This window comes from Fistularia commersonii, chromosome 6 (genome assembly GCF_037954325.1).
Source record: "Fistularia commersonii isolate RoL2024-O1a breed Wild chromosome 6, RoL_Fcom_v1.0, whole genome shotgun sequence".
Taxonomy (NCBI): domain Eukaryota; kingdom Metazoa; phylum Chordata; class Actinopteri; order Syngnathiformes; family Fistulariidae; genus Fistularia; species Fistularia commersonii.
The window spans coordinates 6,503,298-6,531,184 of NC_141289.1; the positions used below are offsets into that span (position 1 = coordinate 6,503,298).

The 27,887-nt window shown below is 46.2% G+C and overlaps 2 protein-coding genes across 4 annotated transcripts; both read left to right on the forward strand.

Annotated features, from left to right (window-relative positions):
- The first annotated feature begins 264 nt into the window (after positions 1 to 264).
- LOC147233237 (histone-arginine methyltransferase CARM1-like) lies at positions 265 to 11,480 on the forward strand. Of its 2 annotated transcripts, none has more exons than XR_015106217.1 (14): positions 265 to 443; positions 1,158 to 1,296; positions 2,139 to 2,264; positions 2,354 to 2,493; positions 2,575 to 2,679; positions 3,254 to 3,364; positions 4,052 to 4,229; positions 6,016 to 6,106; positions 6,854 to 6,935; positions 7,122 to 7,207; positions 9,579 to 9,668; positions 9,858 to 10,056; positions 10,779 to 10,868; positions 10,965 to 11,480. XR_015106217.1 is itself a non-coding variant. In XM_086147457.1 (14 exons), exons 1-14 carry the CDS (start codon positions 321 to 323, stop codon positions 10,975 to 10,977), a joined length of 1,512 nt encoding a protein of 503 aa, XP_086003583.1. In that variant the 5' UTR covers positions 265 to 320; the 3' UTR covers positions 10,978 to 11,480. The 2 variants fall into 2 exon arrangements, 1 of the variants encoding a protein (XP_086003583.1); XM_086147457.1 differs by having other exon boundaries at positions 9,858 to 9,995.
- A 3,192-nt stretch (positions 11,481 to 14,672) lies between these two features.
- On the forward strand, positions 14,673 to 27,680 carry LOC147233238 (1-phosphatidylinositol 4,5-bisphosphate phosphodiesterase delta-4-like). 2 transcript variants are annotated; one of them, XM_086147459.1, is made up of 16 exons: positions 14,673 to 14,769; positions 16,114 to 16,161; positions 17,065 to 17,223; positions 17,346 to 17,574; positions 17,857 to 17,986; positions 18,124 to 18,355; positions 18,502 to 18,703; positions 20,028 to 20,172; positions 20,656 to 20,808; positions 21,452 to 21,619; positions 23,379 to 23,535; positions 23,729 to 23,845; positions 24,731 to 24,909; positions 25,043 to 25,175; positions 25,265 to 25,414; positions 25,489 to 27,680. In XM_086147459.1, exons 2-16 carry the CDS (start codon positions 16,137 to 16,139, stop codon positions 25,578 to 25,580), a joined length of 2,271 nt encoding a protein of 756 aa, XP_086003585.1. In that variant the 5' UTR covers positions 14,673 to 14,769; positions 16,114 to 16,136; the 3' UTR covers positions 25,581 to 27,680. The 2 variants fall into 2 exon arrangements, with proteins under 2 accessions (XP_086003585.1, XP_086003586.1); XM_086147460.1 differs by lacking the exon at positions 14,673 to 14,769 and adding an exon at positions 15,082 to 15,256.
- Positions 27,681 to 27,887: the final 207 nt, after the last annotated feature.

Genomic DNA, 27,887 nt, shown 5'->3' on the forward strand with positions numbered 1-27,887 from the left:
GTCTGGACACAGTTAAAGTGTTGGGGGTAATTAAAAAAAGAACTGACATCTTCTACGAACAAAGAGTTTTGGGGGGGTCGATCCAGAATTGAGCCTCTGCTCACTAAGTAATCCACATTGAAATAAAATGCTACACCGATATATCTCCTATCTTCTGGAGCTGGTTTTCTTACGCAAACACCAGAACTAGAAGATAGGGCTTCATCTCCCCCACAATTCTTCCCCCGGGTCTCCACCTCTCCCCTCTTCTTTCGAACCCACCCCTTCTCACTCCTTTCCTGCCGCCCAGGCTGCAGAGTCCCCCCTTGTCAGTCCGCAGAATGGAGGAGATGTGCGAGGAGCCCAAGTCCTTTCCCGTCACGGTTTTCACCCTGCAGGAGGAGGTCAGGGCTGAGGAGGTCGGCGTGGCGACACATGGAGGAGCGGAGGATGAAGAGGCAGCTGTAAGTACACTTCATTTGAGGTTACTGTTCTCTGCTGCAATGACCCTCTTCAAACATTCACTGTTGCTGCCTCGCACCCATTCCTGTAATTACCAATTACCATTACGCTAATTACTGCAATTATATTTAGTGATTCTCGCAGCATTCACTGGGCAGCACAGTAGAGCAGGGGTTACAGCCTCCCCCTCACAGCCAGAAGGTCCCTGGTTGGATTCCCTCAGGGCTCCTTTCTGTGTAGAGCCCCCATGTTCTCCCCTTGTCTGAATGGGGTTCCTTGGGTTCTTTGGATTCCACGGTACAAACACATGCAGGAGGTTAATTGGAGACCTTAATTGTCTAGAAGTGTGACTGGTTGTTTGTCTCTTTATGTCATGAGACAGGGTAAATGGTTGTATGTCTCTATATGGGTGGCCATGGGGGAACCCAACAGCTCTGTTAAGCTCTGCTCCAATGCTATCCTGCGTGCTGGATGTGCAGGATGAATAATGAATGAATGAATGAGTGTATATCCAATGATGAATGGATAAAAAGATGTTAACCAACATCAGCGTAAGACCCCCACGTGTGGCTGATGCTCCCTGCAGAAGTGTCGAGAAAAGTAGCAAATGTGTAGAACTGACTGGAGCTGGAGCGATCATCCGCCGATCCGTGTGACGTGACTCACCCGGTGTCGGTGTGTGTCATGTTGACGATTTGGAGGACGGTGCATTCCAGGGCGTTGCGTTCGAGGACTGGGTGGAGGAGGCGGAGAGCAGGAGTCGGCAGGTCAGCATCCGCAGACAGAGGGCAGAGCAGGAGCTCACTCTGCTCCTCAGCACAGGGCTGGAGGCTCAGCAGTTGACTGTGCAGGACGGTGGGTGCTTCCAGAGAAGGTGCACTCACTCACTCACTCACTCACTCACTCACTCACTCACTCACTCACTCACTCACTCACTCACTCACTCACTCACTCGCTCACACACACACATATTCCACAAGTATGAGGATTTTTAAAACTTGTGACTCGAAAAATTTACATCTGGTCTTTAGTGAGTTAAATCAATACAATAGTAGCTTTAATAATCATAAAAGTAATAACAATGTGGATGTCTGGTGAGATGCTGCAGGAGATCAAGCCTATCCCCCTGGGAACTTCACCGATGAGCGCCCAGGGATTTAGGAGAAGATCTAAAGTTTCTATCATGGACTGATGAAGGGACAGAAGTGCAGATGGAATAAGAGAGGGAGGAAAGAGAGAGGTGCATCATGGGATATACATTAGCAGAGTAACCCGATGGCAGCATCACTAGTGGCCAGGCTAATGTTGAGTTTCAGCTTTCAAAAAAAAGAAAGGTTTGAAGCCTGTTCTTAAACAAAGAGATGTCGGAGATCTGAAGATGCTTCCACAGAAAAGGAGTTCTGCTCCTCTTCTGCTTCTAGAAATTGGTAACAAGAGTAGCCCTGTGTCCTGGCAGCGTTTAGATCCTACTGGTTAGTGGGGCTCTATGAGTTCCCTGAGATGTGATGGCATTGATTAGGACATCAATGTCTTTCTAGGCAAGGAGAAGGATCTCAAGATCTATTCTAAATGATATTTAGAATAGATAATGGATAATGCAGATAATGGAGAGCTCTGATTCTTCAGTCTCACAAAGCTTAGGGGATTTCACATCTCTTGTCTCCTGATCAGGTGTTTGAACGCTTCTCCGCTTTCAGGCAACAGAACATCAGTCTTCCAGTTTACCGTCTCCAAGGAGACAGACTTCTGCAAAGTCGGGGCTCAGTCCTTTCTGGTCACCATCGGCAAGCTGAGCCTCGTGCTGCGGTTCAAATCTCCCTGCGGTGAGCGACCTGCACCAACACACTCTACTGCCATCCCCTGTGGACTGCTCAGAGCCAGTTTGCAATCATATCCCATTTGACTTTTCCAGACTTGGAGAACTTCCAGCGCCTGCTGAGGAGAGATGACAAGGGGAGGAACCGCAGTGTGGAAAAAGATGCAGGGAGGAGCCGAACTCCCCTTATAATTAATCCGCCCATGTTGGAAAGATCTCCGCCTCCGAGCTACCAGGTACACCTCCCGGCTGTAGATCCAAGGACATGCAGAGACTCCTGTATTCAGAATCAAGGTCCTCACTCTGGTGCTTGGCAGTTCCACAGTTGCCTGTCTCAGCAGCAGGTCCTGCTCCAAGACCACACCAGAGCCACGACTTACCAGAGAGCCATTCTGGTCAACGACACTGACTTCAGAGACAAGGTGGACCTTGCATGAGAGGATGAATGCTGTATGTCTATATGAGTAAATGAAAGGGTGATGGTTGAATGTCTATATGATGAGGGAATGACAGGGGTGAATTGTTTTATGTCATTAATATGAATATGGATGAATGAACTGGTGGTTGAATGTCTCTAAATGTAAGTATGAATGAGAGGATGAATGGTTGTGTGTTTCTATAAGTGTCCCTGTGATGGGTCAATTCAGGGTGAACTGTGTAATGGGCTCCAGCATCCTCTGGAACCGTGAGTGAGGTATAGATAATCAATGAATGAATGAATAAGTTAATGCTGTAGCCTGAGAGTCACCCTTGTTGTATGCATGTTATACCATCTGTAATAATTCCATAAAGAGGGGACCCCGGTGGATCTGTTATTTGCGTCACAACATCCTACATTAGAGGAATTGGGATCTTTGGGCACCAGGAACCACGAGGTCTTGGCGAGCTAACTTTGGGCTATCAATGTGTGTGTGGTGATGATGGTGTACGTGTGTGTGTGTGTAAACTGTTTCTATCTGAGAATCCCACCTGTTTGACCCTCCCTCATCCCTCCAGGTGGTTCTGGATGTCTGCTGTGGCTCCGGTATTCTGTCTTTCTTTGCCGTCCAAGCGGGAGCCACGCGAGTGTACGCCGTCCAGTCCAGCCCCATGGCAGAGTACACACAGGTAGACAAATCTGACCAATCGCCGGCTCAATTGTAAACACACTGTTAAAAACCATCCCAACTGTTTTTTTTTTTTTTCTAAAAAAGAAACAAAGCCATTGTTTGAGTCTTTGGATCAACGCGTTAACAAGATATAAATCTCCAGACTGTGGTTTCACCAGCAGAGCTTGAAAAGAACACCGTAGCGTGTGTGTGTGTGTGTGTGTGTGTGTGTGTGTGTGTGTGTGTGTGTGTGTGTGTGTGTGTGTGTGTGTGTGTGTGTGTGTGAGATTGTGTGTGCGTGTGTGGGGGGTGTGTGTGTGTTGGACTTGTGATAGCCTGCAGAGAAACCGCAGCAGTGGAGTAGATAGCACACACACACAAACATAGAGTACATACATCACATGCAGAGCATGGCATTCTGGGGAGTTAATGGCTTGTGGCGACATCTGGCGCGGAACTCAGAGGAGTTGGGAGACACAGCGAGCTGCAGCAGCAAGTTGGACACCCACTTATTCTCGCACAGAAACTCCTCTGCAGCTCCTCTGTTTGGTGGAGGAGTAGCTGCACCGAAGGGATGTTGCCATTAAACTAACCCATTTATGTTTTCTCTCTACACGTTGCCAAAACTGCCATTTGATTTTTGCTCCAAGGTGTCGACAATCAATACTATATATCTATCCCAACGATGTGTGTGTCTCCCACGCAGATCCTGATAGGAAACAACAGCCTGTCTGAGCGAATCATGGTACTGGAGGGAGAGGTGGAGGAGGTTGTCTGCCCTGACATGGTGGACGTCATCGTGTCCGAGCCCATGGGCTACATGCTGCTCAGCGAGAGGCTCATGGAGAGCTTCCTCTATGCCAGGAAGTGGCTCAAACCAAATGGTAGGACACCAACATCGGCAGCCGTCAGAGCTGCCTGTAGTTCCACAGAGGTTATGGAGGTCCTTCTGGGCACCAAGAGAGTGCTCAGTGAACAACCTGGAGCTTAAATGAGTCCATCTTGGTTTAGGAGGTGTCCAGTTGCAAAATTAGCAGAATACCGGGCGGTGGGGGTTGCTCCATAAATACATCAAAACACTTTTATTATTCCTCCATTTTCTGCTTCGTGAAACAACCATCTCAGGACCAACAGGCTTCAGGAGGGAATCATACGGAAACCGTCTCACATGACCGTGGAAGATCTATGGTTCTCGACTGAACCTCCAATGAAAACAGGAAGTGTTTGAGAAAGGGGCTTCTGGGATTGCTTTCTCCTGCCGAGTTCATCACCTCAAAACATGAGGCAGCCTGGCGGTTGTGGTTATTCTGTGTGCCGCGGTTATTATGGAAGTGTTGTGGAAATTATTCTATTGCTGGTCCTGCGAGGCACACCAAGTAGGACAAACTGGAATCCGAGAAGGTTGTGTTTTTCAAATGAAACGCACTTTAACAGATTTAGCTGAGAAGAAATTAAGATAAGACCTGCAAACATGTGAAAGACTCTTACCCGCTTTGACCACACACTGCACTCACAGCCCTGGCCAGGGGGTTAAATCAGTGGTTACTCACATCACGCCCGGCAGTGTGGAGCCACGCGTCACACTTGGCTGATGGCGACGCACACTTAGTTGAGTGGGGAGCGTCCATGATGAAACTGAACAAAAACACCCACTGTTGGCTTTGGAATCATTCCACTAAACGGCCGGCTTCAGTTTGTTTTGTGACACCGGCTGCATGGGCGCTTTAGGTTCCTCTGGAAAAGGTCGATTTCAGTGCAAAGCAAGTCCACTGTGTTCTTTATGTCGGACAATAATTCAGGGTGGCGAGGTGGTGCAGAGGTCAGGGCCTTCACCTCACAGTCAAATGGTCCTTGGTTGGATTCAGACAGGGAGGTCTTTCTTTGTGGAGTCTCCATGTTCTCCCCATGTCTGCATGTGGTTCCTTCGGGGCCACCAAGTTCCTTCCACAGCCCAAAATCATGCATTTTGGTTATTTGGAGACCTTAAATTGTCCAGATTTGAAAATGAGAGGGTGACTGGTTATTTGTATCTATATGTGGCCCTATGATTGATCCAGGGTAAACCCTGCCTCTCACCCAATGACAGCTGGAGTAGGCTTAAATTAAGAGTGAAAAATAAACTTCATCCCATCATAGCTGCATCTGAATTAACAGCACTGGTGGCGTAGAGAATGAATGGATGGATGGATGGATGGATGGATGGATGGATGGATGGATGGATGGATGGATGGATGGATGGATGGATGGATGGATGGATGGATGGATGGATGGATGGATGGATGGATGGATGGATGGATGAATTCTTCAAATGCAATGGAGAGGTCAGATCGACTGACAAATATGCAGATCACTTGCAAGACCCAGAGCCTTCAACTCCCCAGCAAATTCCAAGTTAAAGCAACTCCCTCCAAATCACAATAGCCTTTGTAGAACCTAAACAATCTGAACTGAATCTGTAGGACCAGGTCTTCTATCTCTCCTTTGAGAGTAGTACATCAAAGTATCAGAGAATACCGGCTCCTTAGCACATATTCTCCTTGTTTCACCTCCATGCTTCTGAATCGTGGGGTCTGCTGTGGCCCTCTCTCTTCTCAAAGTTCCACTAACTGTGGTTGAAGTGGATTTGATCTTCTGAATTTGATCTCGTCCCCTCTGTCAATGTTTCCCCAGGTCTGATGTTTCCTTCCTACGGCGATATTCACCTGGCTCCCTTCAGTGACGAGCAGCTCTACTTCGAACACTATGCTCAAGCCAGTTTCTGGTCTCCAATTCACACACACACACACAGACACACACACACACACACACACACACTTGGCCATTATTTCGCCGCTGAATATGAAATGTATGGATTGAGTCTGACTTGTACAGACTATGTTTGGCCCGGGAGAAAATTATTTCAAATGAAAACCAAGATTTCAGAGGTTTAGCTCCAGAATTCGGTCTACAGAAATGCTGACGTCATAAACAGAGAACCAAAAAAGGAGTTGGCTGTTATATCAGTGCATCAAACAACCCTTGGATAGAGAGAAGTTAGATGTTAAATCAAGGAATGGACAACAAGTCAGATTTTATTTATCAGAACCCAGTTGTCTCCTGGACCACACTTTATAATGATCCACAGGAACCCAACGCTTCCCCCCAGGAGCAAACTTGGAGACGGCCACGAGGAAACACTGCCTTTGCAAAAATCTCAGAGAGACCCCACATTGATCTGCGATCTCTCAGGTTTCTGGCTGGGGTAGAAGGGGAGAAAGATAGAAAACAAGACTGTGAATAGTGACAGCGGGGGTAGGGGGGGACTTGAACAAGTAATCTATTACTACGAATACCAGTAGCCACTAACAGTTAGATTTTGATAGCTGATATGATACCAGAAGAAGCAGTGTTGTGTCCCAACTTTATCACAAAAAATAATGAATACCTACTTCATACTGTTCTAATATGCTGCAGTCTGGGTTCCCTGGCAATATTGTTGAGATGTCTCCTTTACCTCCTGTCTCTCCAGGCAGCAGAGGAACTTCTACGGCGTGAACCTGAGCGCTCTGCACAGCACTGCCGTGGAGGAGTTCTTCCGGCAGCCCATCGTGGTGCGTGTGGTTGAAGGATCGGTGAAAAACTTGTTACACATCCATGTGAACATAATTGGCTGTCTGAAAAAGGCTAAATATTCCAGTTTTTCCAAGGAGTCTGGCACTTCAAACTCACCCTTTATTTCTGTAGGTTTCCTCCACTTGGAATCTGGAAACAAAACATTTCTCTGTTTTTTTTTCCAGGATACATTTGATGTGCACATCCTAATGGCCAGGTCCGTCAAACACTGCGTGAACTTCACTCAGGCCAAACAGGAAGATCTGCGCAGGTGAGATTGCAGTTGAATCTGAGTCCTGCCAGAAGCTTTGGTTTATTTTATTTTCATTCTGCAGATGCAGAATCTTGTCAGAGCCATTCAGGCCCTGGTCATTCTTGAATTAAAACCGCCTGTTTGGGCCCTTTGGGCTACTCACCTTTTTCTGTATATATACTTGGTTTTTTTTTTAAGCTTCTTTTCATTCTGCAGTTTTCTGTTCATATTCATGACTGTTCCACTGCTTTATTCGATTGTTTGGGCCCACACAATTGCCTGGCAGTGCTGGCTAACCAGAAACATGGCGTTCTCCGAGCCCCCTTTCTGTCTCTGCTTCACGGAGTACAGATGGTGCCGCCTGACAGCATGGTGTCCGTTGAGGGGATACTGCTTGCAGTGGCATGATTATCGAAGATACCTTCGCGCAGGTGTCCCCCCTGTCCGTACCCTCTGGTGTACCCCCATTTATTCCAAACGGACTGTTGGAAAATGAACTTAAAAGGTTTGGAAAGTTCACCAGTGGCTTTAAAACAGTAAGTCTGGACTGCAAGGATCCTGGGCTAAAGCATGATCAGTCCCCGAGGAGGCAGGTTTTCATGTTTTTGGAAGCACCATCACAGACCCGAGAGGTCTCATTCAGGGTGAAGTACGGAGATGCCTCCTATACGGTATATGCCGGTTCAGGGCAAATGAAATGCTTTGAGTGTGGGGATATGGGCCTGGATCTCAGCCTCAGCAGGGCAGGTCTTATGAAGCTGGGTCACCTCTTGCAGCTTACTCCTTCTTCCTGGATTGCACCGACCGATTCAAGACGCACCACCTCTGGTAGGTTGATCACCAGGGTCACTAAGGAAATCTGTGACGCTCTTCCTACCTGAAGTGCTTAGTTTTGGATCGCTCCCCCCACGAGCGATGGAATGAGAACAACCACAGGTTTGCCTCACTGAGCATCCTGCCATGGGTTGGGGTGTTGGAGGACAAAGATGGCCTGCAACTGTCCTTCGAAACCCCAAGCTTTAAGGTGTTTCTAGCTACAGTCAAAAAGGATCTCTACGCAAATTGTGTCAAGGTTCTTAACTTACACCCTGTATTACAAGTGAAAGAATCCAAAGGGCTAATTTTTTTTGGACCAGACACCTCTCCAAAGAGGAGCTGGCGAACCCCTGTACAACCACTGGAAAAGCGGGCACGTGTCCTCCAGCGGGGGATTGTGCACGGCGCCATAGCCACAAACATACAGGTCACATCTGAGCCTGGGGTGACTGGAGACCATTTGTTTTGTTCACACCCTGAAACATTGCCTCATTTGTTTATTGAATGCCCAAGGTTGTGGCACTGTTTAGTTTTTTGAAGGGTTAATTTCTTGGTTTGAGGGTTACCTTTACTTTCCATTTATATTATTAGTTTTGGTCCAAAGTATTCAACAAGTAACAACAGGAGGGTATCAATTATGCTAAACTGTTTGTCGGGCTCTTACAAATTAGCCATTTAGAAGGCCCGTGACCAAGAAATAAATTGCCTAGTGGCGGTCTTAAAAGCATTGATAAAGACTCACTTAAAAGTGGAATTTGATATCTTTCCTTTATTTCTACTTGAACGATAGGAGGCATTTTGTATTCCATTAACAACGATAGCTAGTTGATGTTTCCATCCTGGGTTGATCCCCTGGCACTGAGCTATACCGAGTATCTTTGTGTGTTCTCGTTGAACGTATTCTCGTACAATACCGGTGACTGAATTAAGAGAATTTCCTCTTCTTCTTCTTCTTCTTCTTGTTCTTCTTCATGGCGGGTTTTAGCCACATATAGCAGTCTAAGACTACTTGTGTTGCAGAAAGTCACCACTTCACAATTCAAAAGCAGTTTGGATTGGGAAAGCACAAGATGTTCCACCATGAAGTCAAGGTTTTATTTCTATTTTCAAGTTTCCAGATTACTTTAGTGTCCTTGTCATGCTTCTACAAGAAAAAAAAAAATTGTTCTTTGACCAAGACCGTATTGTACACATCTTGAATGTGGAAACTAATCATTCACTCAATATCTGTAACTCTTATCCTGCCCTCAGGGTCCACACATACAACCACTGGCCTCCTCATTAACATGTCATGTAGAGACATATAGCATTCATTCACACATTATGTAGAGACATACAGCCATTCATAATCTCATTTACACATAATATACAAGTCTATTCCATGAATGGAAATGCACTACCTTGTAACAGCTAACACTCACTTCGCAAGAGCACTGGTTTTGCATCTGGAACAATTGCTGCAAAGAGACGAGTGCAACGTTGTGCTGTGTGTGTAGTGTATGTTGTGCTGAAAGTTTTTTAAAAAAGAATCAGACATTAGCAGAACTTTGTGTGGCTGGGTTTTCTTTCTCAGAATGGAGATCCCCTTCGTGTTCACGCTGCTCCAGTCGGGCCTGGTCCACGGACTCGCCTTCTGGTTTGATGTGGCCTATATGGGCTCCAAGTAAGTAACAAGCAACGACCGTGAAACTGATTGTCACCGGTCAGATTCCAATAACAGGGAAGGTGCTTGTCAAATCTCATCTTAGCAACTAGCAACAAGTCCAGTTGCCAGGATAAGATCTGACAATGACCGACCAGGACTTGGAGGACTGAGACAGGGATGGCGGTAACTCTTTGTCTGCCTCTGCAGGACGACGGTGTGGCTCTCCACGGCTCCCAGTGAGCCTCTGACTCGTTGGTATCAGGTCAGATGTTTGCTACAGACACCGCTCTTCGGAAAGCTGGGACAGACTCTGTCTGGGACTGTCCTGCTAGCGGCTAACAACAGGTACCATGCCTCCAGCCTCCAGCCTCCAGCCTCCCGCCCTGTATGGCTACATCATGACAATGTAATCTCACCTCTGTTTGCTTTACCTTTACCACCATAACGGCTTTTTGTTTTTGGCTCTTTAAGCAGTTCCTCACTCATTTGGAGGAAATGACTCTCAGATTTATTCATTTTGATATGTGAGATCATTTCTCTGTTCATTACTATTTCTTCATGACTAATTTACCCAGGATGTTTCCCATTAGTTTATAAGGTATGGTAAGGTATGGTATGTTAAGGTAAGGTGCTGGTTGTCCGATCTGACAGCAGCAGGGGGGAGCTACCTGCGATAAAGCTCCTTCAGACCTTCCGGACATTTCAGTCTGTCAAGGGGCTGTCAATTGCTGTAATGGTGTGCTGCAGGAGGAGGACAGTTGGCCCATCAGAGATCAACGCAGCTTGTCCTCTCTCCCACTTTCTCCTTCCCAGGATCAAGCTGGCTTTCCTTAGTCTGTCCAGTCTCTTCCTGGCCACCACAGTGTTGTAGAAGGTCTCGGGGACTGGCCCCCTAAAGCCTCAAACACCTTAGTCTCCTCAGCAGGTAGAGTCTGCTCTGCCCCTTCCTGTAGAGAGCAGGCCAGGGTCAGTCCAGTCCTGTTTATAGTGCAGGTGAACAACCGGGTACTGAGGAGATGTCAGCATCTCCATGTCCATTCCAGTTAATACCTTGATGCCAGGCCCATTTGGTGATACTGCATGTATAAATAGATGTAATATATACAAATATAACATTTCCTTCCCCAGACATAGCTATGACATCCACATCACTGCCACCATTGACCAGTCAGGCTTCAGATCTGGAAATATCCTGGACCTCAAACACCCTTTCTTCAGGTCACCTCTCTTTTTTTCTCAGAATACACCACTGATCCAGTGAGAAATGAAATGGAGGTGAAGGAGGGCCTCTTCTGACTCCTCTGTCTATTGCAGGCTGTGCTTCTGAGGCCAGGCTCAATGGCTTCAAACCTCCTTTGGGTTGCACGGTGAGAAGAAGAGAGGTAGCTGTGGAAGGTCAGGACATCAGTGGGCCTTCAGCTACCTGGAAGAACCAAAAGAGGACACAAAGGACTGGACACCTGGAGGAGAGCTGATGGAGAAAAGGCTGAAGGACCTTTGTTTTTGCCTTCTCTTGGCAGTTTTGAAGGTTTGCCTTATTGACACTGCACCTTGGGAATGCAGACAAATATGAAAAAGCCAATAATTGAAACTTGTCATGACAAGATGATCCCGATCCTTTGGATCAGATCTGGAGGGGAGCCTCCTGGATTATACCCCGAGGTTTTGAGGAACTTCATTGTTCCCGTATCTTCAGGTGTTTCGGCATGTTGTTTGATACGTTTGTCATGTAAGTGAATTTAAGACAAAGAAAAGCTAAACCTGCCCTGGTATATTTGACTCCACGTCACGTATCAGAAATGAGTCCCGGCATTAAAAGCAGAACAAAACATTGGCTCTTTATCTGACATTATCATATGCCTTCAGAGAAAGAGGTGAAGAAACTGGTTAAACAGGTGGATATGCGTGTTCAAGCCGGTTGGAACTAGTGAAGAAAAGTGTCAGGGGTGATAAAAGAGAGTCACTCAGAATGAAAGGAAAGGTGCTCAAGGCAGTTTTGAGACTAGCAACGCTGTATGGTTTGGAGACAGTGACACTGAAGAGAGAACAGGAAGCAGAGCTGGAAGCAGAGGTGAGAATGAAGATGTTGAGGTGAATGAGACCATCAGAGGGACAGCACATTTAGATGTTTCAGAGAGAAGGTCAGAGTAGCCTGACTGAGATGGCTCGGTCACGTGCAGAGGAGGGAAAGTGAATATACGAGAGGGATGCTGGGGTTGGAACTGCCAGGAACTTGAAGACCAAAGAGAAGTTTTCTGGATAGAGCCGAAGAGACTTGAAGTTGCGTGGAGCATTTAGTGCAATGTCTCCCCGTGGTGGACATGTTGAGTAACAACAGCAACAACAAGATGGTATAAAGTAACCTGGAGGTCAGGAGAAGGACGCACCACAGCATAGATGACACAGCTTTTTCCACAGCAGAGGGGATTGTTCCTTAATTGAATCAAGAATGACAAGAAGCACACCATCATTAGCATGTTTTACTTCATGTGATTGTTTCCCAAAACTGGTTGCTGACATTATGTCCAAAGAGTTCCGCAACTTCAATACCAGCAGGAAATCTGGGCATTCTCCGGAGATGTTGGGTTTTCCAGGTGGTACAGGGGTTTAGAACCTCCACCTCACGTGGAGAATGTTCCTGGTTGGATTCCCATGAGGGGCCATTCTACCTGAGATCTCCATGTTCTCCCCATGTTCCTCTGGGTTCTCTGGGTTCCTCCCAGAGTCCCAGAGTACTGATACTATAAAAGCACCAAAAGCACCAGTAATGCAGATGCACCCTATCATCTTGTGCATGTAGGATACTTATAACACATGATGAACCCCAGTGGGTTGGCTGAAAGGGTGAAATGTGGGAAAGTCGCCACAAGATAATTATAATACCTTATGTTGTGTTTTGTCACTGGTGGAGAACAATGAGTAATGTAACCCTGCCGGTTTGCAGGTATTATTCTTTCCGTTAGTATTGTGTGGTTGTGGTCTGGCCACTGCTGAAGGAAGCGCCCTGATGCGCGGTGTAACTCGACAGCAGGTCACCCATTGTGGAGGGAGCCCCTCCGTTTGAGCGCTGGCTCGGCGGCTGACACCCGATCCGCGAAGCCGAGCCCGAGCCGTGGATTATTGATGCCCCCGAACCCGAGCGGGGCCACCGTGAGGAGCCCCGGCGGCAAAAACATGTTGGGCCGTTTGAGTCCTAGCGCCCTGGAGGGCCTGGGTGAAGCCGGCAACCAGCCCAGGAGGGGAACCCAGGAGCTGTGGGTCCGTCTGCTGGGAGGGTTCCCAGGTGTCCAGGCCCCACAGCCTGCAGCCCGAACCGGACTGATGAAAGTTTGATGAGTAACATTAGAGAACACGTGACAATGGAGCCAGGCGACCACCTGGCACACACCGAGGCGGTGCCATGCCAAATCTGTGGATTTGGGCTTGTAATCTTCTGCTGGCAAGGGACAAATACAGCACACCGCAGCTGGCTTCCCCCTGCTAACACAACTAACTGTGAAGTGCTGACTCAAATACATATGCGGGGAGGAGAAGATGGGTTTGAGATTACTCAACACTCACACTGCCCTTCCAGTCTCACAGTAAATTTAAGAAATAAAGCATTACAACAGCTCTTCCTCCTTTTACTGACATTCATTGAGTGATGAATGTCAGTAAATGAATGGACCACTATGTGTGTGTGTGTGTATTGTATTAATTAGTGATAGGTTGATTAAAACAAAACACAATGTCTGGGCCCCACGCCTGCAAAACAAGCCAGAGGAAAGAGGATTGGATCCAGAGAACGGAGGACTTTCCATGCAAGACTTATTATGGTCTGTCTCGCCATCTCCGTTTGCTGAATGTGTTGTCTTTCTGGCAGCGATCATACAACTTTGGACGTTCTCTAGCGAAATACTTTACAGTTAGATAATAGATTTCAACACCTGAAAAGGGCTTCTCTGCCACCAGCAGATTTCAGAAGACCTTTAAATCACAGACTCTTTCTGACTTGAGATTTCCAAAATACTCAAATTTGCCAACGGTGTTTCATAAGAATCCCGACAGGCTGGGTAGGCGAACTTGAGGCTAACTGCTCCCTCCCTGCAAAGAAGCTCACTGCTAATGTCAACAGAGGCTAATTCTGATTTGTGGAAAGTCGCTTTCAGCTGGGCGTTATAAGGGGGTGGCTCTCTTTGTCTATGAATAGGCTTCAGTCCTTCCTTTTTGAGAAAAATTATAGCTAGCATTAGCCGAGCCCCTAGTTATGAATAACTCAGCTCCTCTCTTTGTGCTCTCTACCTTGCAGGTTTCCAGAGGGCGTGGCTTGATCTACCGCAACATCTCACCAGGCAGCCACCATTATGTCTTCTATCAATATTAAAGCTATCACTGCGTGATTTCAGCAATTAGCATGTAACTGTTAGTGTGACTGGTATTAGCAATAATAGATCATTAGTGCCTTCCAACCCTCACATCTCCTCTGTCTCTATCACACTATTACATTCTATATCTCTGTCCTTCTCTCTTTCTGTGTCCCGGTTGAGGTAGAAAGCCGACACATTGGGTTTCTGTAGATCATCTCAAAGAGTGTGGTCCAGACCTGATCTCCATGGAGAGTGTCTTCAGATAACTGGATTGGGATTCAGAGCTGTAGCTATAACATCTGACCTGACTCCACTTCACATATAAACTCTCATTAAAATAAAGTGGAGAGAGTATAAAAAGCGATGTGTGGCTTCTCCAAAGCTTGCTGGACAGTAAATTGATTGAATCCCGAGAGAACAAATATCCATCGAAGAATTGGAACTCAAAAGCATCTTCTATCATAAATTATTAATTAAGTGTTAATACATTTACAACCACTTACTACTCAGGTGGGTTCCTGATCAATACGTGACCCTGACAGATCTTAGGGTTAACAGAATGAGGAGTTAGGACGAGAGGGATCCAAAGGAAGGAGGGGTGGAGGTGGTAGAGGAGGAGGGGCCAGCCTGCACCAAAGTCTGTTGACTCAGGCTTTCATCACTCCAGCGTGACAGAGTGAGGAAGAGTCTCAGCTCTTGGGTCTTATGATCTGGTCGCTGCCGCCACACCTACCACCGACCTCCGCCAGGACCCTGGGATGATCCCTCAGCAGGTGAGACTGGGACTTCAGACCCCCGATGCCTGGTTTTGAGTGGTGTGACAGGAGTATGAGGGGACTATGAGGAGGCAAGAAGGTGCTAGAAGCTGCTCAAATCCCTCTCACTAGATGTTTCAACCTTTTTTCTTCCTACCCTTTGAATCGTCTCCTCCAGCTGTGTTCTTGCATGGCGGAACTTTAACAACCAGTGGAATAGCAACATTTCCTGTCCCTGACCCGGAATGTAATGCTAATGTGTTTTGAATGTTGAGCACATTGAAGGTTTTTTTGAGGGGGGGTGTGAATGAAAGGAGCCCGTCAAGGGGATTTGAGGAGATTAGTTGTTTGCAGCGAGCTCGGCACAGACGGGACGGAAAGTGCAGGATGGGATGGAATGCAGTGACAACAAAAGAGCAGGCAGATGAGCTTAGCCAGGGGGATAAAGAGCCCGAGACCAGGGAGGAGTTTTTCAAAACTTTGGAGGTAACAAACACCCATTAAGGTACGACAGATCTCTATCCTTGATCCTACCTGCTTCTTTTTAGCTGTTTTGTTTCCATGATGTCATAATTGTTTTTGGTTACCTCTTGCTAGGTTATAAAGATTTACATGACTTTCAAAGCGATGTTAAAATTCAATTGTGCAAAAAAGATGACAATAACAATCGGTGACATACACCTTTTCAGGACAGTTATCTGTTATCGTGCAACTATCTGGATAAGTTCTATTACTTAACCAGCTTCCACGTTGGCTCAACATTGGCTTTGTCTCCTGGGCAACAGCAGCTTTGACTGTAACGTCACCCAAACACCATAAACAATAATCTTGCTGGGCTGTGGAAGAAATAACAAAAAGTGTTAAGGAAAGTCAAAAATGTTGATAAAAGAACACTTTGAATCAGAATTATCGATGATTATTTCTGGAACTCGTGTTATGGTGTGGGGGTTAGCGCTTCGGCCTTACAGCACGAAGGATTCTGGTTCGATTCCAGCAAGGGGGACCTTTCTGTGTGGGGTTTAAATGTTTTCCCGCATGTCTAGGTGGGTTTTCTCCAGTTTCCTCCCACAGTCCAAAAATATGCAGGTTAATTGGAATAAAATTGGGAAAATTGCTCCAAATGAATGAGTGAGTGAATAGTTATTTGTCTATATATGTGGCTCTGCAATTGACTAGCAACCAGTCCAGGGTGTGACCCCCCCCCCTCTTGCCTGATGACCGCTGGGATAGGCTCCAGCATCCCCCACGACCCTGAATGGATGTTATGGTGCGATTTTGGTTGACCACGAGTGAAGCTCTGATGTCAAACAGTTTGTTTAAGAACAGATGTCAGCAGGGTTTTCTTGATCCTCTCCTCTTTAGATGCTGCCGTGAAGAGTCGAGGAATGGCTTCCATGGGGCGAGGCCTCCGTGAGTCTCTTTAACCCTCTTACACTCAAAATCAAATATTAAACCGCGCGACGGTACATTTATAGGACTCAGTTGCAAACTGCTGACCCTATGCAAATAACTTTAAAATAGTAACTAATAGTAACAAATATATGTATGCTACACAATCATCTGTGATACAGTGTATTTATTATTATTGTTGATTAATGGGGGTGTGGCTCAGAAGACCTTCGAAACAAACATTCCTGGTTCCAGAGCTCTCCCTGGCCTGTCAATGTGTCATTGAGCAAGGCACTGAAGCCTTAGCTGCTCCCCGGGTGCTGCACAGTGCGGAAAATCACAACCATCTGCACATCTGTTCTGATGTAATAACCTCCAGTGGTTCACGACCTGTGCCCACATCAGAAATGCACCCATGTGACCTTCAGTGATTCGCTTGGCTCAGCTTACAAGGCAGCAGCTCGCTGGTCGCAGATGTACACGGAGCTCTGGAAGTCCGACGGCTTGCACACTGAAAACTAACACTAAAAATGGTTTTTCACCAGTGTGTTGACAGGAAGTTGGGAATACCTCTCCCTTCAAAAGCACAACTGTTGGCTGAAGGCTGTTTTATCATTGGCCATTTTCTTGAATTGTGGTGGAAAGAAAAAAATCACTAACCAAAAATTTGTTATAATTTTCATGGAATATTTCTCAAGTGCTACAAATTAGATGGAACAAATTTGTCCAAACTGACGCAGAACGGTGATGACAGCGCCTCCAAGACATAATATTGTTGTTGTTTTGACAAAACATAACAGAAGGATATGAGCTGAAGATTCTCCAAAAAATGCATTCCCTTGTTTATATCTGAATTTCCTTATTACTTCATCATTTCCTCTGGCCGATAAACAACCATGACATGTCCCAATCCCCTGCCCTCAGGCATTCAGGGGGACGACAACCTCCAGTCTATGCTGGTGGGGACGGTGATGAGAAAAATCAAGTCTCGGACCTGGAAGAAACAGCGTTACTTTAAGCTGCAGGAAGACTACATGACCATATGGTATAAGTCCAAGAAGGCTGGCAACGCTCACTCCACATGTGAGGGCACATGACTTACAGATGCAATAACTAAATCAAGGCTGATGATCAAAACCGTCTAAGAGTTTTTATGCGGTATGTCTCAGTATAACTCGGTGACCCGCATCGATCCTTGTGCCCAGTTTCAGTTGGCGACGTGGAAGCGGTGCGAGATGGCCACCAATCTGAGGTACTGCTCAGCATCGCGGACGAGTTCCCGGCTGACCGTTGTTTTACGGTGGTCTTCCGTGGACGAAGGGGCAACTTGGACCTGGTAGCTGAGTCTGCAGAGGAAGCACAGTCGTGGATAAGAGGCATGAGGAAGCTGATTGAGAACCTGGAGAGTATGGGGGAACGGGAGAAACTTGACCAGTATCCTAATTTGGGTGGTACCAGTAGGAGCAAAGGAAACATTCAGGATTCCCTAAAACACACTCCACTACCCAAAATGAAGAATTTGCCTTGCCATAATCATGAGCGTCCATCCTAGTTCATGCACTAATGCTATTGCCATTGATCACACTCGCTAAACACAATTTGCTCGGTGGTTCCAGTTGTACTTTCCCAGCCAGTGACCCAGTAAGGGTTCATGGACTGTTTTTGCGCTGGTTAAAATGGTTCTTCTCCTGCTTTCCTTAACACCCTGACACCCAGATGGATCGGCGACTGGTTTAAGAAGGCAGACAAGAATAATGATGGCAGGATGAACTTCAAGGAAGTGCAAGACTTACTAAAGATGATGAACATTGATATGAATGAGCACCATGCCCATCGTCTCTTCACTGTGAGAGCCTCGGAAGCGGGCGTCTGATCAGCGCTTGCTTTGGCCATTTTGATAGCTCTCTGTTGCCAAGATGACTTGAGAGCAGCTTGTCTCAGCTCTAGTGTCTTTTGAGTCTCCCTAACCATTCTCTTCCTCAGATGGCTGATAAGTCACAGTCAGAGACGCTGGAGGATGAAGAGTTTGTGCTTTTCTATAAGATGTTGACCCAGCGAGAGGATGCTCTTAGGATTTTCCAGAAGTACTCAGCTGATGGGCAGAAGCTTTCCCAGAGTGTCTTGGAGGACTTCCTGAAAGAGGAGCAGCTGGAGGAGGAGAATGTCCAACTACACGCCAAACAGCTCATTGAGCGCTATGAGCCCTCCGACACAGGTATGTGGACATGTCTTGCTAGAAGGCCTACTTGTAGACTCAAGGACGCTTTGATTATACAATATTATTTTCCAGTTACCAATGGGAACAAGTTCAGAGCCGAGCAATGTCTGGTTAAAGGGCAGTATGCTCTGCTGTTTCTCTAGCCAAGCAGCTGAATGCCATGACTTTTGATGGCTTCTTGATGTACCTGGGCTCAGAAGAAGGCTCCATCCTCAAGCCACAGTGTCGGGGTATCTTCCAGGACATGAGCCAGCCGCTGTGCCATTACTTCATCTCCTCCTCCCACAACACCTACCTGATGGAGGACCAGCTCAAAGGACAGAGCAGCGTGGAGGGATACATCAGGTCACAGCAGTGTAAACTTCAAAACACACAGGAGTAGAAGGAGACTTCATTAGTAGAAACTTGACACGGCATGACACAAAATAGGAGTGAGGGAGCAGCCAGAGGTTCAGATACTATTTGTTTGTGCGTGGCGATTAAGAGCTACATTTCGTCTCGGCCTTCACCTGAACCTGCAGACAAAGCAGGTGGTATGGCCGGGATTGAAGCAAAGAGAAAGGATGACTTGCAAAGCTTTAGCACTGCAACAGGGCTAAGGAAAGTATCAAAAACAGTCAACAAAGATAAGCAACCCAGAGGCAAGAGGTCCTTGGGTGATGGCAGATTGGAGAAGTGACATCCAGATGAAGAAGAAACCTAGGAAAGACCGCAGGCTATGATGAGGCTTCTGTCTAGAGCAGGGGTGTCTAACTCGACGCCCGTGGGCGGGATTAGGACCGTGAACAGGTTTAATACGGTCCGCAAAGCTAAAAAATGCCAGGTTTGAGGAGTGAATTGAACAATAGGTACATAACAGTAGTTTATATGTCATGATTTTACCCATCCGGCCCACCTTAGAATAGATTTTCCTCTGTGTTGCCCCCGAGCTAAAATGAGTTTGACACCCCTGGTCTAGAACAAGGGGCAGCAATGCAAACTGCTGCAAATTTGAAGACTCTGGCTCACATTTGTGGCAGATCCCAATTCTGTATAAGATCAAAAAGCCAAAAAGCCTTTCGTGCCTTCACGCACAGGCTGGGCCTGAAGCAGAAGGAGCCACATGTTCAGGACACTAACACAACTTAAATGCACATTTAAAACCTCTGACTTTCCAGTTCTCTCCCTCTGAAGGGTCAGGCAAAATTATTCCCTGGATGATTCGTGTCTGGGTTTCTTGGTCGGTAAAATGAAACAAATTACGTTGCTAAATCACTGTTTCCCAACATCGAATGAATACAGAAGAATTCATCACTTTTCACATTGGTTCGTTTCAGGATGCTTCACCTCAGCAGTTGTGAGTTCTCTGCCAGGGAGCCTCTCAGGGGTGACAGTGGGATCTTTGCTGTCACGTCGCATTAATCTGCAACCATTCATAGTTTTATAATTCACCAATCAAATAAAAGCAATCCCTCTTGATGAAATGGGAGCACTGACGTCCAACTGGCTATTTTTAAGTGTTTAATTCTGTGGGATTACATACTAATCTGAATGTCGGTTGGATAAGATGTCGCGACCGCTTCCATTGAGACAAAGCATTTATTTACAGCCCTTGTGTTCTCTACCTGTGGCCATGATGAAATAAGAGGGAGTGCCTGCATGTGAAATTGATTTCCAAATATCTCCCCAGGGCTTTGAGTCGCGGCTGCCGCTGCGTGGAGGTGGACTGCTGGGATGGTGCCAGCGGAGAGCCCATCGTCTATCATGGGCACACCTTCACCTCGAAGATACTCTTCAAGGACGTGGTCAGCACAGTGGGAAAATATGCCTTCAAGGTAGCCACACCTGCGCTGGATGGATATGTGAAATAACCTCGTCAGAGCCACCAGACATCCCTGTCAAGAGTAAACCAAACTCAGGTCCCAAAAAAATATGAGGTTACCAGGTAGTTGATACTATACATACCATAGGAAAGACATAAATCAAGACCAGGGAAGAATACAAGTATGACTTAGCTGTGGCATTTAAAAACTGACTGCAAGGGCCACATTTGTACCATCGCAGTTAAATAAGCCAGCTTTGGAATGCCATAAAGGTAGAACATCTGCCAGGCTGACTCAGTTGCCAGACCTGCTTTTGAATAACTTGGCTTCATGACTTCTTATCCATCCATCTGCATCTCATCCACCCAGGCAGGCACCAGCCACAGGTGCACGACAGCAGGAAGATTCACTTTCCCCTGTGATAATGTTCTCCTCTGAGTCAGATTGCAAATTCCCTCCATCTAAACCCTTGGTCTCCTCCGAATCCCCGTCCAGGTATCGGACTATCCCGTCATCCTGTCCATTGAGAACCACTGTTGTGTAGAGCAACAAAAAGTCATGGCCCAGCACCTCAAACACATCCTGGGTGACAAGCTGCTGAAAAGTGCGCTGGATGGCAAGGCTCCCATTGGGCTGCCGTCCCCTGAGGTGAGCACCGGTCCTGAATGAAAAACTAAGGGTTTACAATCCTTCCTTCATGAAATCACATCCAACAGTGGAAAGAAATACTCTTATTTGTTTACTTAACTGAAGGAAAGAAAACTTGGACAGAGGGCGGTGGTACTGGAGACACAGATATGGCCACTTATATAATCCTTTGCATTCATCCGTTCACACAACAATGAATGCAGATCCTTCATGCAAGGCACTGACCAGATCATCAGAAGCCACTGAGGTTTCAGTGTCTTTCCCAAGGACAGTTTGGTGCGCAGACAGGAGAGGCTGGGGATCGAACCGCCAAGCTTCTGATTGGAGGGGCGCCTGATCTACCGGCTGAGACACAAACACCCTAAAGAAATTAAGTTGCAGTTGATGAATAATCAAGCAGTTGATGGTTGGTTTTGGTTGAACATCCTATTCTACATGTCACTCCTGTTTTTTTTCCTCGATAAAACAGGAGCTTCTTCTGGATCAAACCAAATCTCTCCACTGGCTAAACTCACATATATGTTTCAATAGATGTCGCCGTGTTTTTGTGAAAATGCGCTCACATCCCAACAGCATGCAACGGTAGACTTTCAGCTGGTGCTACAATAGTCAACAGTGCTCTCCTGGACCTCCTCCGTTTCAGGATCTCAAAGGAAAAATTCTGGTGAAGGCAAAGAAAATCGGCGGACTGGAGGAGAGTTTCAACGGGCTGGTGGAAGATTCTCTGACCGGGGAAGTCAGCGATACTGACGAAGTGACTGAGATTGATGAGGATAACCTTCACCGCGAGAGCCTCCGTCGGAGAATTAAGGTGGGTTTGAGTATGTGATTTACATCGATGAAAAAAAAACGCCAGGTCCGATAAGGGAGTTGGATTTCAATTTGTAAATGGGACGCTCAACAAATTAAGCTTCTTGACCCATAACCATGACATCTCCTTCAATCAAAAACATTTCTGTATGAATTCATTTGCTTCTTATCGTCGAACCTCAGTCAATCACGGAAAACCATTCTGACAAGCTTTTCCACCACTGGCCGATGAATGTGCACTCCTGGGACATGAATTCAGGATTAAAAACACGTATTACATGTACAGCCATATATAATTACTTAGACAGATACACACCTTGAAAGTAATTTGATTAATTTTTTTTTTCTAACTTTAAATATGATTACACTAAAGCTACAAGAATGACTTTTGTCAGACGTTCATGTTTTAACGCTTTGGTGGCTCTCCCAGACATCTAGGTTACCTTAGATCCTGCTGAAAAGGACTGCATAAGTTTCTCTCCTCCCTCATGAAATATAGAGAGGACAGGGTGCGGGGTGAAGACAGTGGCTGCGAGATGAGGTGATCTGCTTACAATTTGCTCCCACACTGGGGACCCAGAGGCCAATGGGACAGAGAGAGAGACCGGCCAGTCTTGACCTTCAGCTGTCCTTTTAACTACAGGAAGTACTTTTGGTGTAGTTTTCTTCCCAAAAAATATGATAAAGAAGAAGTAGAAAGCTCATCATTTGTCAAATTCAGTTCTACATGCATCACAACATTATCAGCAAAATGTGTCCTCTGCATCAAATAATATCATGGACGAACCATGAGCAACAGGCTTAATCTAAGAATCTGAGGAGCAGGGAATCCACACCAGAGCCCCAGTCAGCAGGGGGTAAGACCAGGGCTGCTGCTTCTGCAATGCCAGCTTTGTCACACCTCCTGATAGCTTTGAGGGAAGAGATGGCTGCAGTACAGGCCGTATTTAATGTTGGACAAATGTCATGCCAACCAAAGCTAGATTTTATTTCTATGACACCAAATCATAACAGAGATGTCGATGACACTTCCCATGAGGTCTTATGAGGTTGCTATCTTACACTGATGAAGGGCCAAGAGTGCAGACAAGAGAGGAAGACTGGGAAGGATAGAGGTGCATCCCTCAGCAGGCTAATAAGAATAAGAATAAGAATAAGAATAGGAACAACTTTATTTATCCCGAAGGAAATTGTTGTGCCAGAGTTTCAAGTAAAACATAACAATAATAAATAATAGTAGGAAATTGTATAAACATTAAAAAAGAAGGGGGGGGGGGTAAGAAATACAAATAAAACTATAAAGTGCCAAAGTCAAGGCTATAAAGTGTTTTAAGGTCTTAAGTACAAAGATTTTGAGATTCCCTGCGGCTGAAGGAAGAGGAATTAAAAAGTCTGATAGCCTCAGGTAAGGCAGTATCCCGAGCCCTAACTGTAAGCTTTCTCAAAAAGGAAGGTATGAAGCCTATTCTTCCAAGGAGGGAGGTTGGTAGAAACTGGGAAACGGTTCCACAAAAGAGGATCTCGGTAACTGAACGCTCCGGATCCTGTTTATCTCTCAAAGATTTCAGGAAGCACAGGTAGCCCTGCGTGCGGGCAGGGTAATGATCTGATAGAATGTTTGGGCAGTTCTCTGAAAGCCAAATAATACACATCCTGTCAAAGCAGATGGGAAAACACGAGGAGGTTCATCTTGATGCCATTTACCCTTCATTTGGCTCTAATTCCATGAAACCCCCTGTTGTTTGATGACCCTCCCGCAGAAGTCGAAGCAAACTCTGTCCAAAGAGCTGTCCGACTGCGTCGTCTACTGCAAGAGCATCCACTTCAGCAGCTTCAAACACTCCCGCATCCATTCCAAGTTCTACGAAGTGGCCTCCTTCACGGAGTCCAAAGCCCGCAAACACTTGAGAGAGGCCGGTGAGTCTCCTCCGCATATCCATGAATACTTCTCAAAACAAAGGTTTTAGTTATGTCCATGGATATGTGTACTTTGCACTCAACAGGATCACTTCTTGCTCCACTCTCACTAAGATAAATACAATTTCTTATGAACAATGCTCAGTCTGTGACCCCTGACCGTGCAGTCTCAGGGTATCTCTCTTTGTTCCAGGAGCGGAGTTTGTTCACCATAACTCGCGGCAGCTGACCAGGGTTTATCCCACTGGTTTCCGGACCGATTCCTCCAACTTCAATCCCCAGGAAATGTGGAACGCGGGATGCCAAATCGGTGATTACAGCTGAAAGATTAGCAGATTAGGTTAGGCAGGAACCTCCATGGACTATGATGTCTGCAGGTGACTGTGTGATCTGTAGAAAGGGCAGGGAGCAGGTGGCAGAACATACAGAGAGGTGGAGGACAGAATACATGTGTGTGAATGAGAAGGACTCAAGTAGAACGGTGTGGCTTTTCAGGAGTGGAGATGAAGAAAATGGAGGAATTTAGTAGTTAGGGTCAACTGTCCAGTGCATTGGAGAAGGTAGAGAAGAGGTGGTGGAAAAGTGTACAAGCAGGCTGGAACAGGTGGAGAAAAGTTTCAGATTATAAAAGAGTACCAGCCAGAATAAGAGGAAACTTGTAGAAGATGGAGGTGAGAGCAACCATGGTGTCCGGTTTGGAGGTTGTCTTTGGGAGTGACGAGGATGGAGAGGATCAGGAAGGAGTCTAACAAAGGTACAGCACAGATGTTCTGGAGAGAGATGATTTGGACATGGACAGAAGAGGGATGGTGAAGATCTGGGTTGAAGGATACTGAGGTTGGAGCTGCCAAAGAGGGGGTCCAGAAGAGACCAGAGAGGAGGCTTATGGATGGAGGGAAAGAGGACAGGAGGGTGTGAAAGAAGAGAATGCAGAGGAGAGGACCAGAGGGAGGCAGGTGATTGGCTATGGTCCCTGAAGGGCAGAAGAGATTCAGTCCATATAACATAGGATGTCTCCTCCTGAACCGATGAAATGAAAAGATGACGTACCCATGTCCTTCACAGCTATATTTTATCTCCACTGAAACTGAAATGTGATGTTTCCCCATACATTTCTAATAAATCTGTGCATTTGTACTGAGTGTCTGAAACTAAGTGATGATGATAACTTCTTTGTCATTTCACTTTTGACCAGTCGCACTGAATTTCCAAACTGCCGGTGAAGGTATGGATCTCAACGACGGCCTGTTCAACCAGAACGGTGGTTGTGGCTTCATTCTCAAGCCACAGTTCATGAGAGAGGCTGAGAAAAAGTTCGACCCCGAGGTTCCACAGAAGCGGGATGGCTATCAGCCCCTCAACCTCACAATACAGGTACAAATGCATTAACAACTGTATAAGCAGCTAGCGTGAAACAATCTTAAGGCTTGTCCCAAATTTAAAAAGTAATGGAAAGCAAATAGAAGTTCCTGTTGAACAAAGAGGAATCTGCTCTCTCGGGTCAAAGGTGATCAGCGGCCAGCAGCTGCCCAAAGTAAACATCAAAGAGGGATCCATCGTGGACCCTCTGGTCAGGGTGGAGATTCACGGAGTTCCAATGGACCAAGCCAAGCAGGAGACCAGATACATTGAGAACAATGGTGCGGAAATGACTACTGGAAGTCTAAAAAGGTATCTGGTTGATATCCGCAACCGAGCAGGGAGACATGATGTTTTTGTCCTCCTGCAGGGTTCAACCCTGTGTGGTTTGACACCCTGCGCTTCACCATCCACTGCCCCGAGCTGGCCATGGTGCGCTTTGTGGTGGAGGACTACGACAAGACGTCTAAGAATGACTTTGTGGGGCAGTACACCATCCCCCTCCTCTGCGCGCAGCAAGGTGGGTTTGCCGAGGCTGGCCGACAGAGCCATGTATCACCGTGCTCAAGTTGCCATGTCCTTCTCTGCTTCCAGGTTATCGTCATATCCACCTTCTGTCCAAAGACGGCACCAGTATTCCCCCTTCGTCGTTGTTCGTCCATGTTCGGGTTGCCGAAGCAGAGTGACTACAGTCTACCCCAGCACCTCCAAGCAGTCGAAACCATAGATAGGAACATCATTCTGACCTGACCTGAAGAATTTCATGGCCAAATGTTCAGTGATTGTTAGCCTCTAGAAATGCATTAGATCTGCGTGTATTTCTGTGCCTGGGCACGTGTGTGTGTGTGTCTGTGAATTTGCGTACCCCAACGTCAGCACTCATTTTTGGTGAACTGCATGTGTGACGTTAGTGGAGATACCGTATTTCCATGAAGAACGTGCCACTACCTTGTGTAGATCGAGTGTCCCCAACCCATCAGTATTGTCCTCCAGCTCTGCACTTAGTGGACGCTCCCCTCTCAATGGCTGTCAGCCTGCAGAGCCTGGAATGTGTTTGTTTTCCTTTTGGACCAACATGACTATATTTGCTAGACATGCGTTGCAACAGTTAGCACCTCACAGCTTTTGAGTTCAAACAATTGAGAAGATTATAGAAGTACACCTGCAGAAGAGAAACCACAGTTATGATTTTCTGAAAGTTACGACCTGTGAGGAGTGACCCACCGATCCATCGTTCTCCAACCCAAACATCTTGGATGGGATACAGCATAGAGTTCACTCCTGATCCTGTCTCCTGATGCTGGCCTGAGACTCAATGCTCCCCTGGACCCATAACCCAGAAGATGAAGAAGAAGACCACACCAAATGTATCTTTTGCTCAACAGCAGCTTTCCCGCTGCTGGTTCTGACAGGTCCACTATCAGTGAATGTCATCAAAACTGGAACTCAAGTACATGAGATTTACCCATTGTCCAGGCTTGTAAGTCTTCATGATGCCAAAGATTTAGACAATGCCTTTTTTAAAAATATGCATATTGAAGTTCTGAGGCCCAGGCAGTCTGAGGAGGTTGTGGTCACCATCAGCATGGAGCAGAAGGTTGGATCTTTTGTTTGCCAGTTAAACATATTTTTCCCTGACCTCCTGCACCTTCAAGGTCTTCTGCTGATTGTTGCTTCCTTAAAACTACTTCCTCATGTATTGATTTGTAGCTTTGTCATTAATGATAACAGTACCCTTTTATATAAAATAGAGTTAACCCTGAATTGGTGATAGAAATATTAGGCTGTAATCTTATTTGGGTTGCTTGAGAACTTAACTGCCCCCTTCTGGTCAGATCAGTCTTCACATGCTTTTGCTTCTCATTGGAGATCTTGGTCTCGCTGATCAGCCCCTCTAACACTTCTTTATTTTTATTTCTTTGTTTATCACTGCTTGTGTCTTATTCATGCCCCTGGAGTCGTTTAAATCCTGAGATGGTTCGGACATCCACGGAGGAGGTATGGTGAAAGATCTTAGTAGAAGGAGGCTGGGTTTGGAGCTGTCGGCAGAAGAGAGGACAGGAAGTTTGGTCGGTGCTGCAGAGGAGAGGATTAGATGGAAGCATGGGACCGGCTGTGAAGGGAGCAGCCCAAAGAAGAAGATTCACCCATTATGCATTGTAATGTTGATCCCCGTGTTACATCCAATTCAACATGGCAGTAAGATGTTTTAAGGCAGTCATTTATGGATAATTTGCACACCAGTGACTTACTGAGAGGAGAGAGGGTTCCATGTGCAATATCTGCGCATTTCACAGTATTATTCTGGGGATGCAGTTCAGGGTGGAAATCTATCAGCGTTATTATCGCTCCACAGAAAGCTATGTACGCAGGAGTGGATTCAGGCTAAAACACCTATTATTAGTTGGTGTAATACAACCATTTATTCAAGTAGAATGCGGAGATCCGAAAATGCAGATAAGACTCTGAACCTCACGATTGTGGAATCGTTCCTGCGATTTTCCCTGCCATCCAAGGTGATCGGTTGATGCCGAATTTCTTCGTGATCATCAGCGACCTGCTTCTCGATGATTGTCGAGTTTCCCCATGGAGTGTGTCATGTGATTTATGTGCTAGATGTACTTATAACCCATTTGCGCAAATGTGTTTTTGACAGGTCTATTTTTGTACACTCTCAGCATCTCTTTGTGCTGCACAGCATTGTTGCGTTGTTGTTTTTTATTATTATTGTAGCCTCCTCGTAGTCATTTGCCACCTTGAGCTGCAAATAAATGATTTTCACCAAGATTCACGAAACAGTTCTATCCTTTACTGCCTGCAAGGTTGCTGCTCCTCTCATCCAGCTGGGGAATATGTTGAAGATGACCACCGTCTGAATATGCAATATGCTAAGTAGTTAAATATAGAATACTTGAAACATAGACATATACTTCTATATGTACTGAATGTGTGTGACTGTATATATAAATATATATATATATATTTCTATATAC